Source organism: Trachinotus anak, unplaced genomic scaffold, assembly GCF_046630095.1.
Source record: "Trachinotus anak isolate AG129_WGS33_773 ecotype Australia unplaced genomic scaffold, CSIRO_AGI_Tana_v1 ptg000015l, whole genome shotgun sequence".
NCBI classification, from domain to species: Eukaryota; Metazoa; Chordata; class Actinopteri; order Carangiformes; family Carangidae; genus Trachinotus; species Trachinotus anak.
The window spans coordinates 9,761,169-9,778,797 of record NW_027273866.1 but is presented as its reverse complement, the minus strand read 5'-3'; the positions used below and the strand labels follow the sequence as shown (position 1 = coordinate 9,778,797).

Below are 17,629 nucleotides of genomic sequence, written 5' to 3'. Positions count from 1 at the left end.
TTTGAACTTAAAAAAGCGCTGATAAGCACCAAACAGAAGAAAGACAAAGGTAGCGACCAGCTAGTAAATATGGTGGAGCATTTAATAGCTAGAGAACAGGGTTTTCCCTCAGGAGAGCAAAGCAAAACTGAAGTGCTTAAGTGAATATTGGACTTACATTTGCCAGGTGGCCAGAAACACAACTCTAAACAAATGCTAATGTTTCTGCGTGTCTGTTCGGTGTGTAAATAAGTAAACATGTTTGCCATAACAACTTGATGAGGTGATAATTTGTCAGTGATTTTCCTGACAAATAAATAAAAAAAGGAAGAGTGTGACAATTTGCACGGTAAGACGAGGTAACAGATGCTTGTAGGGCTGGTTAACAAACCTCAGCATGTTTGAGGACCAAGTTGTGTCCGTAGCACAAACGCTGTCAGGGACTGAAAGACTGCACAGAATGCATTTCCTGATGTATGTTCATATTATCTTTAATAATGTGCTCATATTCATTAGAAAAGCAACGTATCTAGTTGAATCAAAAAAACTCGGCCTTAAACTCAGTGACTGCACGCATCATCTGAAAAGCCCTGTCTTTATCTGTGCTGTCGCCGGACTGTGTTTCAGGCAGAGAAAAAGGCCAAACTGATGTCAGCGATGAACGCGATGAAGGATCACGAGGAGAATGAAACAGAGACTCAGAGAGAAGAAGTCTCAATAATAAAGCACCCGCAGCCTTCAAAGCAGCAGCAGCCTCAGTCACACACTCAGTGTCAGTCTCAGCCTCAGTATCAACAGCAATCACAGCCGTCGCTGCCACAGCAACAGCAACAACAGCAGCAGCAACAACAGCATCAGCAGCCACCTCAGCAGCAGCAGCAGCAGCAGCCTACTGACCCAGCGTCCCCCACTGTGGCCACGACCCCCGAGCCTGTCGCCATCGTAGGTGGAGACAAGGCGTGCCCCAAGTCTGCAGACACTGAACCCGAGTATGAGGTAAGATCATTTTGAACTGGACTCACACTGATTAACGTCTGGTTGTGGACTCTCAGGACAACAGAGATGTCAGATCCAGTTTCAGGCCAGGGTTAGTCCTTGAAGAATCAAGTAACCGGTTATTATCTGAGAAATTATTCACGTGGGGTGTTATACAACCATCAGATAATACAAAGATGCCAAATATGTCACATTAAATTCTGGAGAAATGTTTCTAACACGATGCAGAAGATATCTGCAGTGCGGTTACATCTGGTGTAATTTAATGTACTTCTGCAGCATGAGAATCTGGTGTCTTTATAATACCAAAATATATATAGAGGAAAATACTCATAAATGTGTGAAGGGATGTCACTCGAGCAAATTTACCAGATTTTGCACGGGCTTTTTACTACTACTGATATAACTATTTCTAACTGCTCTGCAAGCTCAATAAACAGTCTTTGATGTGTGAAATCAGCAATCTTGCCCTTTATTGTGAAATTAAAAGAGGAAATGACGAGTTTTAACTTGTTTAATTTACTAATTTGTGCAATGAGTTTGAGGATTTTCTGTTCTTATTTATATTAGACGTGAAACAATTAGTTAATTAATTGACTAGTCAGTCTACACAAAATTCATCAGCAACTATTATGATGATCGATTTATAGTTTAGTCAATAGTCCCCCCCCCCTCCAAAAAAAAAAAGACACAGACAGTATATAAAAAGGTTTCACAACTATACCCAGAAGTGAATACAGAGCGGATGATTTGTCTTTTATTTTGGCTGCAGGACGGTCGTGGTTTTGGCATCGGTGAGCTGGTTTGGGGGAAGCTGCGAGGGTTCTCATGGTGGCCAGGCCGCATCGTATCCTGGTGGATGACGGGACGGAGCAGAGCTGCTGAGGGAACCAGATGGGTCATGTGGTTTGGAGATGGAAAATTCTCAGTGGTGAGTGTTTAGAGCCAACATTAATATTACTGTGAGGTGATTTTTTTTTCATGAAGAATTAAGCAAAACTGGCTTCCATTTATAGTGACAACCACATACTTTAGAAAAATAATCTTTTTTTGTTTTATTTGTTCAACCCAATTGCTCTTTTCCACTAGAAACACAAGTCATTCACCTTTTCACACTTTCTACCTAATAACAACATTAATGCTCCACAGCTGTGAACAATGATCGCATTTCCTGTGTATATTTACAGGTCTGTGTAGAGAAACTCATGCCTTTAAGTTCCTTTAACAATGCCTTTCACCAACCAACTTACAACAAGCAACCCATGTACAAGAAAGCCATCTATGAAGTGCTACAGGTGAGTAAAAGCAGTGGGAATCAAAATCCTGACAAGCAGAAAAACAAGAACAAAGACAGTGAAGTGCAAGTTCAGTTAAAGTACCATGAATGTAAAGTGTCATCACATGTGTAACAATGTGCCTTGTTTTCATTAAAACAGTCAAATGTTTCAAGTAGTTGAAACACCGATCGTACTGGATCTCTATTGATAACCTGAGGATCAACCTTAGTCATAGATGTTTTTAATATATTCATAGGTGGCTAGCAGCCGGGCAGGCAAAGCCTTCATGGCCTGCCCTGACAGTGATGAGACAGAAACCTCCAAATCAGTGGAAATGCTGAACAAGCAGATGATTGACTGGGCAATGACAGGATTTCAACCCACTGGACCCAAAGCCTTAGAGCCACCAGAGGGTAAGAGGAAGTCGATATTATGAAGCTCTAATTTTTGACCCTGTGTCCATTTGTTAGCAGCTGGGAATGTGTAAATTCCCCATGTTTATCACCAGTTCGTCTTCAAATATCTGTAGTTAAGCATGTCATTTAATAATTGATAACGCTGTCTGTAACATTAATTGTCTGATATGCTGTGCACCCTAGATGAGCGTAACCCATACAAAGAGGTTTACCCCGAGATGTGGGTGGAGCCAGAAGCTGCAGCCTACACGCCTGCTCCAGCCAAAAAGCCTCGCAAAAGCACAGCAGAGAAACCCAAGGTCAAGGACATCATTGATGAGAGGACACGAGGTAAGGTGCCTCGTTTATTAGGTGAAATAGGAGTCATGAACTCTATATTCCTTCCCTTGAGGAGGACCCAGCAGAGTTGTACATCAGAGTAAGTGGTCGGAGAGGTAGTGTATGGACAAGAGCTCCATTAGAGTGACAGTTTTAAGATGAAGGTGAAAGATGTGAGTGGGCAAAAAGGTTCAGACTGCTGTTTTTCCAAAGACAAGGAATAGATGTTTGTTTGTGCTTCATGTGTATTACTGTAAGATGCTTTGGCAATGAGTTACTCATCAGTGCTGAGAATTACCTGAGTAGTAATACCTGATACAGTAACAAGTATGAGTACACATGAGTAATGAGTATGATACTCATTAACATCTGATAATTTATTCAACTTCAGCCCTGGACTGAACTATTCCCCAAGATCTTTTAGATGATGAAGTATTTAATGTAACTTTCAACTGTACTGATAACAATGCTCTGTTTTTCCTACACAAAAAACTGCCAGTCACAGTGGATTGAACGCCAGAAGTCTCTCTTTTTGTAACATTTTCTGTTCTGATAATAGCCTGTCTTAGAATTTGGGAAACCACAGGGCTCAATTTTAGGGCCTTTGTTTTTTCAAATTTACATAAATAATCTGTCAAATGTTTTGTAAATAGACATCTAATATTATATTTGCTGATTACATTACTATTTTCTATTGTCATAGCAATATTTGCAAATGTGGGTTGTTGCAAAACAACGGTCTCATTTACAGAGAAGGTTTCATGTAACATCACTTCGTGGAGAGCACAGGGACAGGGCCATACAGATACCCTTATTAGCCATTTTCCTATTTTAATATTTTCGACTGCAGATTGTGCTGTATATACACTGATATTTTAATACACCATAACCAACTACCCAAACTAAAATGCAAAATGCTTCATTGAGTATCGCTGGTCTAACAGATTTATACTGAAAGGAAACATGACTGCGTCCAACAGCTGTATTGATTGTATATACACACACACACACACAGGTTGTACATATTTCCACATTACAATTTGCTCTAAATCGCTGCTCAGGAACATACTGTAAATACCAAAATTTTAATTTCTTACCAAAGTCCTAGAATCTAGAATTTAGTTCCCTCCTTTTTCAAAGCAAGTAAAACCAACATTCAAAATACTTTGTTTACTGTACAACCTTGGTCTTGAATCAACTAAATCTCAATCTGAATCAAAAAATGTGTCAACAAAATTCCTGATTTTTAACTTGCAGTATAACTTCTGTTATGTATTTGCAGTTTATATTGATGCATAACCACCAAGTTTAAGACTGTTTACAGTTGAACTTTAGTAGTTTTGGGTTTACACTGATAATATTGTGACAATTATCTGTCATTACATTGTTCCTGAGATGATCCATTATGACTACATTTTTTTTAAAGATCTTTTTTTCTTTTTTATCTGTGGGAATGAAGAAACCAACAAAAACTAAAGTAAAATTGGAATTTTGAACTGTTGACCTGACAAATACAATATTAAATGTAGGTTGTGATAAGCTGCATTTCTCATCATTCTCACCTTGTTCTGTATTTTCAGAGCGGCTTGTTTATGAAGTGAGACAAAAGTGCCGCAGCATAGAGGGTAAGTGATGTGTCCTCTGTGTGCTCTAGCTTGCAGCAGCACTTGGGGGGGGGGGGGGGGGTCTCAAGGGATGAACACCTAGACGCTTTACACTTGGCCTTGTTGTTGACAAGCTAAGCAGCAGAAATGTACGTGCCTATGTTAATAAAATGATAAAAGAGTATAGAAGAATAACATTTCTGTGATTTTTGCTGCCTTGCTGGCTCCCTTGTGTGTTCTCTCCAAACATACCAGCTAAGCTCATTAGATCTAGACCTGCATCACAGCTGTTCAAATAATTCATTGAAGTGTGTAGCAGCAGAGTGTTCACACCTCTCTGACCTCCGCCTGTTAAACACTGACATACGGCACTTCTCTCTCTACAGACATCTGTATCTCCTGTGGAAGTCTGAATGTTAGCCTTGAGCACCCACTGTTTGCTGGAGGAATGTGCCAGAGCTGTAAGGTAAGCTGTGGCCATTAAAAGTCTTTGAGATTTCCACTACTGTGTCAAAAAATTTTTTTTTTAAATCACAGCTCCTTTTAAAGCTAATAATGACTCTATAAAATTTTGTTTTTTTGATATGTCAAACTGCTCACTGACTTTGTACCACTTTTTTCACAGAACTGCTTCCTTGAATGTGCATATCAATATGACGACGACGGTTACCAGTCGTACTGCACTATCTGCTGCGGAGGACGAGAGGTGCTCATGTGTGGAAACAACAACTGTTGTCGGTGAGGTTTCTGCTGGGTTATGGGGGTTATGTAAATCATGACAGTCTGTGTTACAGTCAAGTTATATTTTAAATAGGGCTGTCAATGGATTAACCTATTTAATTGTGATTAATCGCATGGTTGTCCATAGTTAACTTGTAATTAATCGCAAATTAATTTATTGATTAAGTTTGTAATACTCTTATCAACATGGGAGTGAGCAAAAATGCTTGCTTTATGCAAATGTACATTTATTATTATTGCAACAACCCAAAACAATGACAAATACTGCCCAGAATATTCTCCAGAATGACCTCAAAAGTACTGCATGCTCAAAAAATATGCTGAAAGCATAACATGGCACACTCATTCCCTGATCCTGCACACTAAAAGCAAATACTCTCACACAATGTAACTGTGTCTAACCTCACATGGGGGAAAAAATAAGGCTCACAAAAACATCCCCTTCTACTAAGTGGGATCAAAACAGGGAAATACAACAAATGAATTAAAACAAAGTTTGTTTAACTTGCCATTCAAAAGACCTTTTTCTTTGTCAGCTTCTGCTCGAGAAGGTTTGTTTCTGCTTGCCATCCACAACATTACTGCTGCGTCGCTTCCTGATTTTCCAAACCGAGGGGGCGGGTTGAAAGTCATAATCACAGAACGTGCGTTAATCGCACATCCAAAAAATAGGTGACTTTAAAGGAATTTGCATTAACTCGTTATTATCACATTAACGTCTTTGGTCCAAAAAAAAAAGCAACATATGTGTGTTTTGTTGTTGGCTGTGTCACATTTCTGTTCAAGTACATTGCTCCTTCTCTTACTCGAAAGTCTCATATAAAAGCTGGCGTTCTAATAACAGCCAAGTCTTGACCAAATGAAGGCCAGGTTAAAAAAAAGACATTGAGTTGGGTGGAGTTACCTGTAGCCTCACATGGAAAATCTCGTATAATGTAGATTTCCACAGCACTAACTCCATCAGTACAACAAGGGAGGCGAGCTCACCACTCTGCTTTTCTGAGTCTCTTTTTTTAACAGAAAGTTGTTTTCATATGCTAATTAACAACAACAAAAAAACTCTGGAGTTTTTTCACATTAAAGGTCTGCCTATAATGGTAGCTCTAAATATGAAAATGTGTTGAGTGTCAGTCACGGTTGTAGGGTAAGATAGGTAGTCTGGGTAAAAAGTATAAGTGGAACCTAACGTGACTTAACACTCAAGTTATTAGGACAACAGGTAAACATGGAGGAAATCATGAGTTTGTGGGAAATAGGGAACAAGGGAAGTTTTTATAAATTTTAAAGAAAGGCTTGGCACATGGCAGCAAGTAGATCTTTATATTGTCACTTAATCAAATAGGTTGATTAATTTACATATATACATACAGATCCACAATAAAAAGAAAATCACATCTTCACTGTAAACATAGCCACCATAAAAACTGAAAAGGCACATTTGGATGTAGTATGGTATTTCAGCACAAATTGTACATCACCAGTAATTTGTGTACTGCTATAGTGTAACATCGTATCATTGTCGGCACCATTTGTAAATATTTTGTAAACATTTCCAGAAATGGTCTTTACCCTTTCAGCCAAATTGTTAAAATAAATCTTCACAGGACATAAATAGACCATTTCTGTGTAGACATCACTGCACAAACACAATAGAGGCTTTGTTGTGATGTCACAAATCTCAAAGCAGTGATGTCAGGCACCACCGTGGGCGGTCCACTGTACAAGTGACTGATCACAAATATTGTATAAAGTGCGGTTGTATGTCGGTTGAATAGACCATCTATAAAGAAATAAACAGATAAAGTATCTTCACAGTCAGACTATGATATTAAAATCCAGAAAATACCACTTAGAACACATTGAGCCTTGTCATGTTGGACCAATCGGGAAACAATGGTTTTCTGTGTGTAAAGACTGTGGCATTTGACATTTGGATGACATTTTGATGATAACTCGCTGCCTCTCAAAACACCCAAAACTCATTTAATACCATTGAAACCAAGCCCTGTAGGCATAAAACAAAGAATGATACTGCAACTCTGTGGCCTGTTTCTGACCTCTGATTGATTTAGAAACTAAGTGAAGTAAAAGAGAACTGTCAGTCCTTAATTTCTCAGCCTAAATTAGAGGATAAGGCTGGAGATACTCTATGCTTTTATTACTGTGAAACCACACAGTGCAACAATGCAGATTAATCTTTAAAATAACAGGTCATGAATATACACGGTTATATTTTTTGAGAGCTGGGCGCTGTAGTTTTTAGCAAAGTAAATAGTGCACTTGTTTGGCAAACCATTTTCAGCTACAAATTAAGACACATTTGTTGTGCTAGTGAATATTTATAGCAGCAACATGGTGTATGTGAGATCAGCTCAAAATAAACAACAGCGCGAGTGTGTTCACTGTAGTGAAGGAACATTTTTGTGCTGTTAATAGTTTTTGACAACAGGAGGAGCTCTGTGCAACACAGCAATAAGAGAAATCAGTCTTTGGCTTCACAGATATGTGTCAGTAAAGTCACTGCATTACTGTTTTTTGGTGTTTTAATGAGATTGGTTGAGAATAAGGACAATTTACAATATCACCAAATATGTATTTATTATTCATCCGTGGTGATGCCAGATCAGATTGAGTGTAGAAAAAAGATTTTATACTGTAGATTTGTTTTGAAACTTCTGTTAGGTTACTGTGACTGTGACTGTACAAACACTGTAAACCATAGGTTCTAATAAATACTAGTGAGATTTATCACTCATTGTGGTAATGCTTTTCCTCGGCCTGTGTTCAGGTGTTTCTGTGTGGAATGTGTCGACCTCCTCGTCGGTCAAGGCGCGGCCCACGCTGCCATCAAAGAGGACCCGTGGAACTGCTACATGTGCGGTCAGAAGGGCGTGTTTGGTCTGTTGGAACGTCGCACTGACTGGCCCAGCCGCCTCCAGCACTTCTTTGCAAATAATCACGACCAAGATTTTGTGAGAAATGCACCTTTAGGCGATAAATTCTACTAACTCTGAGGAGTCTTTTTTTCCCCCAGTGTTTCTCATTTTCCCCTGTCTCGGTGTTTTATTTCAGGATCCACCAAAGCATTACCCCCCAGTCATGGTGGAGAAGAGAAAGCCAATTCGAGTCCTGTCACTATTTGATGGCATAGCAACAGGTTAGACAAGAACCCCCTTTTGTCTGAGTCTGTATTAAATGTTCCACTTGTATCAGTTTACATTATATGCCCCTTTTCTATTTTACATTGACTTACATATCATGATTATAATAAACATCAAAATAATGCATTCCAGTAGTAACATTGCTGACTGTCAATAATACCATCATAGTCATTGGAAGAGGTTTCATCAGTCAATACATGACTGGTATTAAAGTGTCATATTGGTGGGGAGTGATATGAGCACATAGTGTTTAGTAAATGGAGGATTTGAATGGTCATTTTCAGTATTATTCAAGGTTTCTTTAGTCCTTTAATTTGAATTCCTTTTAGTCAGAGACAGCTCCAGAGCTGCGTGTCACTTTTAATCGTGCACAGTTCATAGCTTTTGGGTTTGTCCTTTTGGGTTTTCTGACCCTTTCCCCCGTTCGGTACAGGGCTGCTGGTGCTGAAAGAACTTGGCATCCAAGTAGATCGCTACGTAGCTTCTGAAGTGTGTGAAGACTCCATCACTGTGGGTATCGTCCGGCATCAGGGTCGCATCATGTATGTTGGCGATGTGAGGAACGTCACACGCAAACATGTGAGTCTAATCCTTTTTTTTTTTTTTTTTGCTAGTTTTCTAAGTGTACATGGTCTTTTTCAGTTGCTTCACATTGATGAGAGTCATGTAGTCTTATGTAACAGCAGTGTTATTCTGCTGGCCACTAAACCTGCACAGACCTGAGGAGTAGCTGAAACTTACAAAGACCAGTCAAACTGCTCAGAGCAACTGTTTTAACAGGCACAGATTTTTCAGTCTTAAAAGTGGAAAATGAGCACATATTGAACGACTGAGTACATACAGAGAAACACACTGGGTGGTAGTTGGCTATGATTGCAGATGTGTCACTGGGCAACCAAAGAAATCAAACAAGAACATGAGTTCTTCCTGTCGCCAAACGGAAACACTTAAGAGAGAGTTATCCTTGCTAAGTGCTTCTACATGTATACTGGAGCCTCATTTTGTGATTGAGGATGATAAACAGGACATTTTTTTTACATTAAAATAATTTATTATGTATTTTAACCACGTCAAAGACTCAATTTTCAGTCCGAATGGAACACTGTTGTCCCACCCACTGTGTAAGCGAGACTTATGAACAAACCCATTGGTCTATGTCACTGTCAGTCAACATCTATGAAGTCATGGGGGTCGGTGACATGGTTTGATTTGACTAAAACTTGAGGAGAAGTTACTGTGAGTAAATCTTTGTTGTTGCACTGAGTTATGAGGCTACTCTAAGCTCACAGTCATTACAGATCACACTGGTTAGTTGTGTTACTGCTCTGTAGTGAGCTATCGTATCTGACATCTTTACAGTTTTGATAAGATACATTTCAACATTTTTTTTCAAGGCGAACATAAATTCCACACCTGTATATAATCCATTACAAATCTTGGATGCAACTATTCACATCAAATATTTATTTTCATTGTGTGGAACAGGAAATGTCCGGGCATTGTCAGCTGATGCTAATAACTTTGAGAGGCACATAAGTAGAAGTATGAAAAAAAAAAAAAAAACTGTCAGGCTGTTGAGCACATTATGAATATATCTGTAATGTATTCTGAGAGCGCGAGTTGCTATTATTTTATTATCCACTTCAGTTTTAAGGTTAGAGCCACAGCTCAACTGAAGCTGACCTCACTCTGATGAAGCTCTCTCATCCAGAGGGTTTACAGTTACCATTTCCACTCAGATCGCAGAATAAACCTAATGAGGATGTTATATGTTCGCCAATCTTAAAATTCTGATTTGATTTACAGATGTTTCTGCTCCTTTTCTAACACCAGTGAACCAGAGAGAACTTGACTCTCTGTCTAAGATGAAATCTGTAGTCTCTCTTAAGTCTGACAATCAAGGTTCCCCGACATGCCAGATGTGTCTGGGCAAGAACATTCAATTGTTTTCCAGAGAAAAGCGGAACTCTTGCTGCGTTGCCTCATAACCAAAGTGCGTGAACTCAATAAAAGGAAGAGAGTGGAGACTCGAAGACAATAAAGACTTTTTTAAAGCCTCAACTTCATTGGTTCTTCTTCAGTGAACACAATATACCTGAAAGTTGTAGGAGTGTCGTGCTGGTTATTTAATCGTACAACATATCATTATCTATACTGTCTCTGTCTTTATCTGACTCTGTCTCTTATCTGTATACAGATACACGAGTGGGGTCCTTTTGACCTAGTTATTGGTGGAAGCCCATGCAATGACCTCTCTATAGTCAATCCTGCAAGGAAAGGTCTTTATGGTAAGTCTAACCGTGTTCACTTTACGTTTGCTTTGTGATATCGTTTTGGAAAATCATCCAGTTAAAATTATAGAAGGCTAATAATTTGACTAGAAAAATCTATAGATGCCTTATTATATTTCAGTGTGGTTTAATGGCTGCCTGTGTCCCACAGAGGGCACCGGCCGTCTGTTCTTTGAGTTTTACAGGCTGCTCCACGAGGCTCGGCCGAAGGACGGGGACGACAGGCCTTTCTTCTGGCTCTTTGAAAACGTGGTTGCCATGGGTGTCAGCGATAAGAGGGACATCTCGCGCTTTTTAGAGGTCAGTTTCTTCACTGAAATTAGTACTAGATGGGTTATGAGTGCCCCCTTGTGGCACTAATTCATTATCTTTAGAGGGAAACATTGGCCCTCTTAATCCTGATGTAACACTTTAATGTGCTGTGTTTAATGTTCTTTAATGTACTCCTAGATAGCGTGTTTTGCTCTGCATATTGCATTTTATCCTGGAAACACCTGGTCAGCTATTGGTTTAAAAGTATTTTCCACTTTAAAATGATTGGATACTGTGAAAAATGCACTGTGGAGGTTATCCCCTGACTCTAAATTAACAAGTTAAAACTATGTAAGGATTTCTTCCAATTCCAGTAATACTTAGCTTTTACATGGTAACCACACTTCACTGTTTTGTCATATATGTAAACTAAAGCACAGCAGAGCATCTTACCTTGGTTCCTCTCTGAATGGTGTCTTGTTTTTCCTTGGCTGTGCGTTCAGTGTAACCCGGTGATGATCGATGCCAAGGAGGTGTCTGCTGCCCACCGTGCCCGCTACTTCTGGGGTAACCTTCCTGGCATGAACAGGTTGGTGTGTGAATGGTGAGGGAAGCAGCAGCCTTTGACAAACACAATGGGGAAAAAAAAAACAAGACGTTTATCCGAACTGCTTTCAACATTATTATAGATGAAATGGTGACATTTGGAGTTACACATTAAGTCATTTATTATTTTGATGCTATTTTGGCTTCGTCTTGTTCACGAGCACTAATATTTGTAGCTATGCACAATAGACATCTCTCCCTAGGTCAGTTTCTTACTAAAAGGTAAATGAAATTATCCACTTGAGAATAACTTCAGTCAGGGCAGATATGTAACTGACCAGTCTACAAACTTTTGATGATACTCCACCTGTTCCAAATCCTGCACCTCTGTAGCAAATATTAAAGTTAGTTCTTGTAGATATAAAATGCAAGAAATGAAATGCAGAATGTGTGTTCATTCAGTCAGGTATCAGAACAGTTCACATTGTACAGAATATTTGACGTGACTTCTGCCTGAAGCTCTGCCATACATGGCTTTTCAGACCACAATCAGCAAAGTCAGAACTGTGCTATGGCTTTGTTGTCATCAGATTTGTGCACAACGTTTTATAAATGAACCTCAAAGTTGTGACTCCCGTTGTTTCTCCCTTTCAGGCCTTTGTCTGCGATGTGCACTGACAGGCTGGACCTCCAGGGCTGTTTAGAACACGGCAGGACAGCTAAGGTACTTAATGTGATACTTGGGCTGAGCTAATTATACTTTAACACAAATGCATGGATCACCTGGGTGAGAAACCATGGATGTCATATCGGAAAGCTTACATTTGTATTGCATTAATTTGTTAAAATGAATAATCTAAAAAATAATCTTTTAGTTTGACCGATGTGATCAGAGAAAGACATTATATTTTCTCTGTGATAAACGGTAACAGCATGTGCAGTTGGATATGACAGCCCATGATTAACTGGGAACACACGACTTTGCACACTGGTGGCTCCCAGTGGCAGCAGGAGGTAACAGTTTGACAATCTGTCAGTCTTTAATTAAGATAACCGCACTCAGGATCTTCAACCATCATATTTGATCTTTAACACTGTTGCAAGAGGTACATGTTTCAGGTTCTGTGTCAAATGAATAAAAACATAAAGCTAAGTAATACTCAATGGATTATTCTTATATATCCTCAGTTTGACAAGGTGAGGACCATCACCACCAGGTCTAATTCCATCAAGCAGGGCAAGGACCAGCACTTCCCCGTCTACATGAACGAGAAGGAGGACATACTCTGGTGCACTGAGATGGAGAGGTATGTAAACATAAAGATCATCGTTCAAATATCTTTTCACAGCGAGATCCAAATCTCAAGATTATCTTCCTGTGTCTTCCCCCTGTTTTGCTCCCTGTCTGTCTTGTATCCTGCGGTCTGGCTGGTTGCTCTTGCCAGGGTCTTTGGCTTTCCAGTCCACTATACGGACGTGTCCAACATGAGCCGACTGGCGAGGCAGAGGCTCCTGGGCAGATCGTGGAGCGTCCCGGTTATCCGCCACCTGTTTGCACCACTCAAAGATTACTTTGCCTGTGTTTGAGCAGCAAGCAAAACTCGCTCAGAACCATTTAGAACTACAACTGTATGTTGTTACTAGAAATAAGAGCCTTGATCCTCAAATTATACTCTGGTATAATTTGCAAGCGAAACATTGACGTAGATTTCACATTATTTCTTGTATTTGAATTGTAATTCTTATTCTATTTAATTTTGATATGTCATTTTACCTTTTAGCAGTGTTATCAAGTATTGTTGATTTGTTTGTGCAAGCTATACTTGAGACTATGCTTTCTTCTCAAGACACTGAGACAGAAAAGTGCTACATATGTATTTTAAGAGACGGTAATGCGATGGGAAACATCAGGAAGAGAGAAAGTAGTTTTGAGATATGTGAAATGTTTCTGCTGTGTGAGTGTACTGCGAGATTCCCACCTGCAGTGCAGCCATGCTTCCAGCTACTGAGCCTCACAGAGATGTGAAGAGAAAGGCGATTTTCTTCAGTGTCAGGAGAGCCGTGTCTCTGAGAATCCAAAACACCAGATCACATATACCTCTTTGTTTACAGTTTCTATACACAACTGAAGGTAATAAAAGGTACTACTGTAATATGGTTACAATACCATGGTGCTCCAAAATGATGAGAAACATCATAGCCCATGTGGCACTACAACTTTAGACAATACGGAGCTCTTTAACCTGTTGCTGGAAAAACTTGTTTGATGTTTTTACACTTAATGAAAAAAAAAAATCTGTTCGGTGCCGTTTTGCTCACTTCCAAGGAAACATAGGAGTGACAGACAGTAGACTGCAAAATAGAGCATGTCCTCTTTTCTGCATTTTACAGCTTTTATACAGTTTTTACTGGTGCTCATTTAATCTCTCAGCCTTGCTGCGCTCAGGCTCACTGCCTGGATCTGCACAAACAGAAAGTGAAGCTAGCCACATGGGAAATGATGTTTTCTGTCATTCAAAAAAAAAAAAAAAAAAACCTTAAGATCAAAGTCTGTGGTGAGCTACTTTTTTCTAGTTTCATCCTGACCAATGACATTACTGTACAACTGTTAGTAAGCGTGGTGGCTGGAGGAAAGGGGAGGAGCAGTGGGGGTGACCAGGCCGGGTAACTCTCCTCCTCGATTTCCCTTCCACCTCTCTAAACTGAAAAACTGTCAGGTGCAAATCCTCAACAATATGGTGCGGCTTCACAAAGTTCTTCTACCTTTTTATAGCAATTTTGTGCTGTTTTATCAACATTATAAAGCACTTTTATATGTATACTTTCTTTTTTTCTTGATATTTTTTTAAAAAATTATTGGTTCTCGTGAATTGTTTTTGTTTTGTTTTATGATGTGAACTGATCTACCCTCGTGTAATACTTTTTGTATACAGTAGGGCTGTGCCAATAGAAGTGACAGAATGGATTTTAATGTGTGAAACCCATGTTATTTGACTCTGTACAGTAGATGGATCGACATTTGTAACCCCAGACCCCCTTCCCTTTCTGCCATCATCCATATTGTTTTACTGTTTTAAAGCAGCGATATAGTTTGTTACTACCCAGATTCAAAGAATGTCTACATCTATTAAGATTGTAAAATGTAAGACAGAGTCAAAGAACTATGTCATGTGCTTTGTGTAATATTTTGTCCCTTATGAAGGACAGTTGGCCTCTGCCATTTCCCTGATAACTTGTAGTCGTCATGTTGACAAATTTAAGTGCTGATCCAAATTTGGATTACATTCACAAACTAAATTCTCTTGATTGTAACCTCTTAAGCTAAATATGGAGGATTTAGGCTGCAGTTTGTCAAAACAAAAAACTGACACAGTGTTTGACAAAGATGTCAGCACTCAAAGAAGAAAGAGGATAATAAAAACAGATGCTATCACTTATCTATATCATATTTAAGATTCAAAATTTGAAATTTAATTTCTTAATGTAATTAATTTCTTAAGTGACCTTATTGCTATAATTTTTTTGTCCATGCACGTTTGGCTCGATATGAGCTCCTGTGCTTTGTGATATTTTAACCAGATGTTATTTCCACCCTCCTTCTATAATACTTAACGTGCCCTCATGTTTGTACATTTTGTACATAGTTTTCCGGTTGCTGTTTTCAATTTTTTATTTTCATCTTATTTGTTTTTTTACGATTGAGATGTACAAATATAATTCTTTGCTAATATATATCATTGAATTAGAAAAAAAAATTCTTAGGTTAAAAATGAAAAAATCAAGTGACAAATTTGATTCAAAACTTGCTTTGAGCATTAGCTATAGGGAGACTCCAAGTCGACATTTTTTCGTACCGATTTGTTTGTGTCAAGTGAATCCAGATTTAATGTCATGTGATCTTAATAGTGGCCTATGGACAGCTTTAAGATGAACGGTCTCAACTTCACTGCACAGCCCTACATGGTGGTGTTTTTTGCTTCTGTTTCTTTTGTAAGAATTTAAAAAAGAGGGATTGTAGGTGTTTCCGATGGTGCTAAACATTTTATCTAATCAAGAAAAATATATTTGATTGGAAGAGAAATAAACATGTCTTGACAATGACTGTTTTTAAGTTCCTTGTAGTAATGGAAAAGAACTATTATTTCACTCATATAAATATATTAACAAAGGCATTTTAACTTTGTACTTGAAAAAATAAGGATAACAAATAATGAAAGGTTTCCTATATTGTTTTAGACTAGAGATTGCTGTAGTTGGTGCTTATCTGTGGGAAAATCGTGTGAGAAAAAAAAACGGTAATAACTTTTACTGTAGCATAATGTACGCTTAATACGCATTGCTTCTTAATCCTACATTCCATGCCGTAATATTCTCCATGTCTGTTTTCAAAATGTTTTGAATTGATGCTTATTTGTTTTGTTTTTATTTGTTTTTGTTTGTTTGTTTATTTTTTTTTATCAGAAACGTTTAATTTTTACTGTTCAAAGCAGGTCAATAATTCTATATTCAGTGATACTGTTGACACTCTATGTGACTTTCTTTCTGTCATAACTGTTTTATGGCTTCTACGCTTTTCCTCAAGACCAGTTCGTACAGCAAATGTAGCAGTCATTCTCCACTTTGAACCCCCCATACTTATGTTTAGTGTCCAGAGAGAAGATAAAGGCTCCGTATGCTGGAGAACACTTGAATAAATGTATTGTCTTTGTGGAGAAATCTGCAAACTCCTGTCCTTTTTTTTTTTTTCTTTTTTTTTAATTTTTAAAAAATTATTCACATTAAAGTCCCTAAAAATGTGGTTTCAAATCTAAAGCATTTCACAGTAACATTAAATATTCACAATTAAATGTTCTACAATCAAAGTTAGGTGTTATTTATTAAACTATTAAACTCTCTAAAATATAATCAGAGTTGATTGACAGTGTCCTTGAGACATAAGCAAACAGCTGCACAAACGTAACTGGATTTTGAGTCAAATATTGGTCAATTCAGATCGGCGACAGTTTTTGCAGACCTAGCCCCACCCATGTCAAACTAGTGAGAGGAGTGCAGAAAAAATAAACAAAAACAGGAAACCTTACTTGTGGAAAAAAAATGGCAAAATGCCTAAATTTAGCTGAAAATGTTGGGTTCTTTTAGGACTGCGTCTCTCGTTGCCTTTTACTTTTACAACTAGGCATACAGGTTGTAACAGGCTGACAGTACAGAGACTCACTGGTGCTTGTGTTCGTAGTAACACCTGTGCTTTTCACAATTTGTCATCACTGATTACAACTTCTGCATCTTAAAAGATTTTTTTTTTTTTTTTTTGGTTCCACTTTTCACAATCCTTATTCTTGTCCCCGGCCTCACTTTTATAGTTTCTGTTTGATTTCTCACTTGAAGTCTCTAAATGCTGTCCTCTGATAGGCCAGCTGCCAAAGTCCAAATGATAGAAGAGACAGATTTTTATATGTTCACACAGTTGCCTAAAGGTCAAAGAGGCGTAGCCAGTGTTTTGTGGACTTTTGCTGTGGGTTTTGCCTCTGAGGTTACACTACATACAAGCTGTCCTGGCTTAGTGTTGGCTTGGCTGCAGATTACTGCGGACACTGAGAGCTGATAAGAAAAGACACCTCCTCTGAATGTTTTTCAGGTTTAAAAAAAAAAAAGAATCTCTATTTTTATTTACACTTAATATTCTCCTCTCTCTTGCTAGAATTGACCATTAATCGAAGATAAGACATTAAAGGACAACACAATTTAGACGATGCACAAGTAACATTATCTATTATTAGGTATTAGATTTCTATCAAGTAAACTAAACATTAGTCAAATATGGTTAGTGCATTGACGATCGTGCAATAGACACCATAATTATCATGGAAGCACCATATCTAATTTTATTTCACATTTAGAAAGTAGCACTCATAAACCTCCATTTCTCTTTTCGGTTGAAGAACCTTTACCTTAATTCTGTCCCCATTGTATTTCTGAAACCGAACCTATCCCCTTGGTATAGCCTACAGTCTCAGAAAATGTATATTATGATTAACTACCACATAATCA

The 17,629-nt window shown here is 38.4% G+C and overlaps 1 protein-coding gene across 6 annotated transcripts in view; it reads left to right on the top strand.

Annotated features, from left to right (window-relative positions):
• The window catches only part of dnmt3ab (DNA (cytosine-5-)-methyltransferase 3 alpha b), a 38,287-nt gene extending 24,171 nt beyond the window's left edge, over positions 1 to 14,116 (top strand). For 3 of the 6 annotated variants that reach the window (XM_071497966.1, XM_071497964.1, XM_071497968.1), the window contains 17 exons: positions 607 to 975; positions 1,748 to 1,906; positions 2,163 to 2,270; positions 2,509 to 2,665; positions 2,852 to 2,998; positions 4,567 to 4,611; positions 4,977 to 5,056; positions 5,216 to 5,328; positions 8,120 to 8,303; positions 8,404 to 8,488; positions 8,926 to 9,071; positions 10,690 to 10,780; positions 10,935 to 11,083; positions 11,539 to 11,624; positions 12,236 to 12,305; positions 12,770 to 12,888; positions 13,027 to 14,116. In XM_071497966.1, coding sequence (XP_071354067.1) covers positions 607 to 975; positions 1,748 to 1,906; positions 2,163 to 2,270; positions 2,509 to 2,665; positions 2,852 to 2,998; positions 4,567 to 4,611; positions 4,977 to 5,056; positions 5,216 to 5,328; positions 8,120 to 8,303; positions 8,404 to 8,488; positions 8,926 to 9,071; positions 10,690 to 10,780; positions 10,935 to 11,083; positions 11,539 to 11,624; positions 12,236 to 12,305; positions 12,770 to 12,888; positions 13,027 to 13,168 — 2,250 coding nt within the window. In that variant the 3' untranslated portion in view covers positions 13,169 to 14,116. Of the gene's footprint in view, positions 1 to 606; positions 976 to 1,747; positions 1,907 to 2,162; positions 2,271 to 2,508; positions 2,666 to 2,851; positions 2,999 to 4,566; positions 4,612 to 4,976; positions 5,057 to 5,215; positions 5,329 to 8,119; positions 8,304 to 8,403; positions 8,489 to 8,925; positions 9,072 to 10,689; positions 10,781 to 10,934; positions 11,084 to 11,538; positions 11,640 to 12,235; positions 12,306 to 12,769; positions 12,889 to 13,026 lie in introns of all 6 variants that reach the window. The other 3 variants (XM_071497965.1, XM_071497962.1, XM_071497967.1) reach the window with 1 other exon arrangement.
• Positions 14,117 to 17,629: the final 3,513 nt, after the last annotated feature.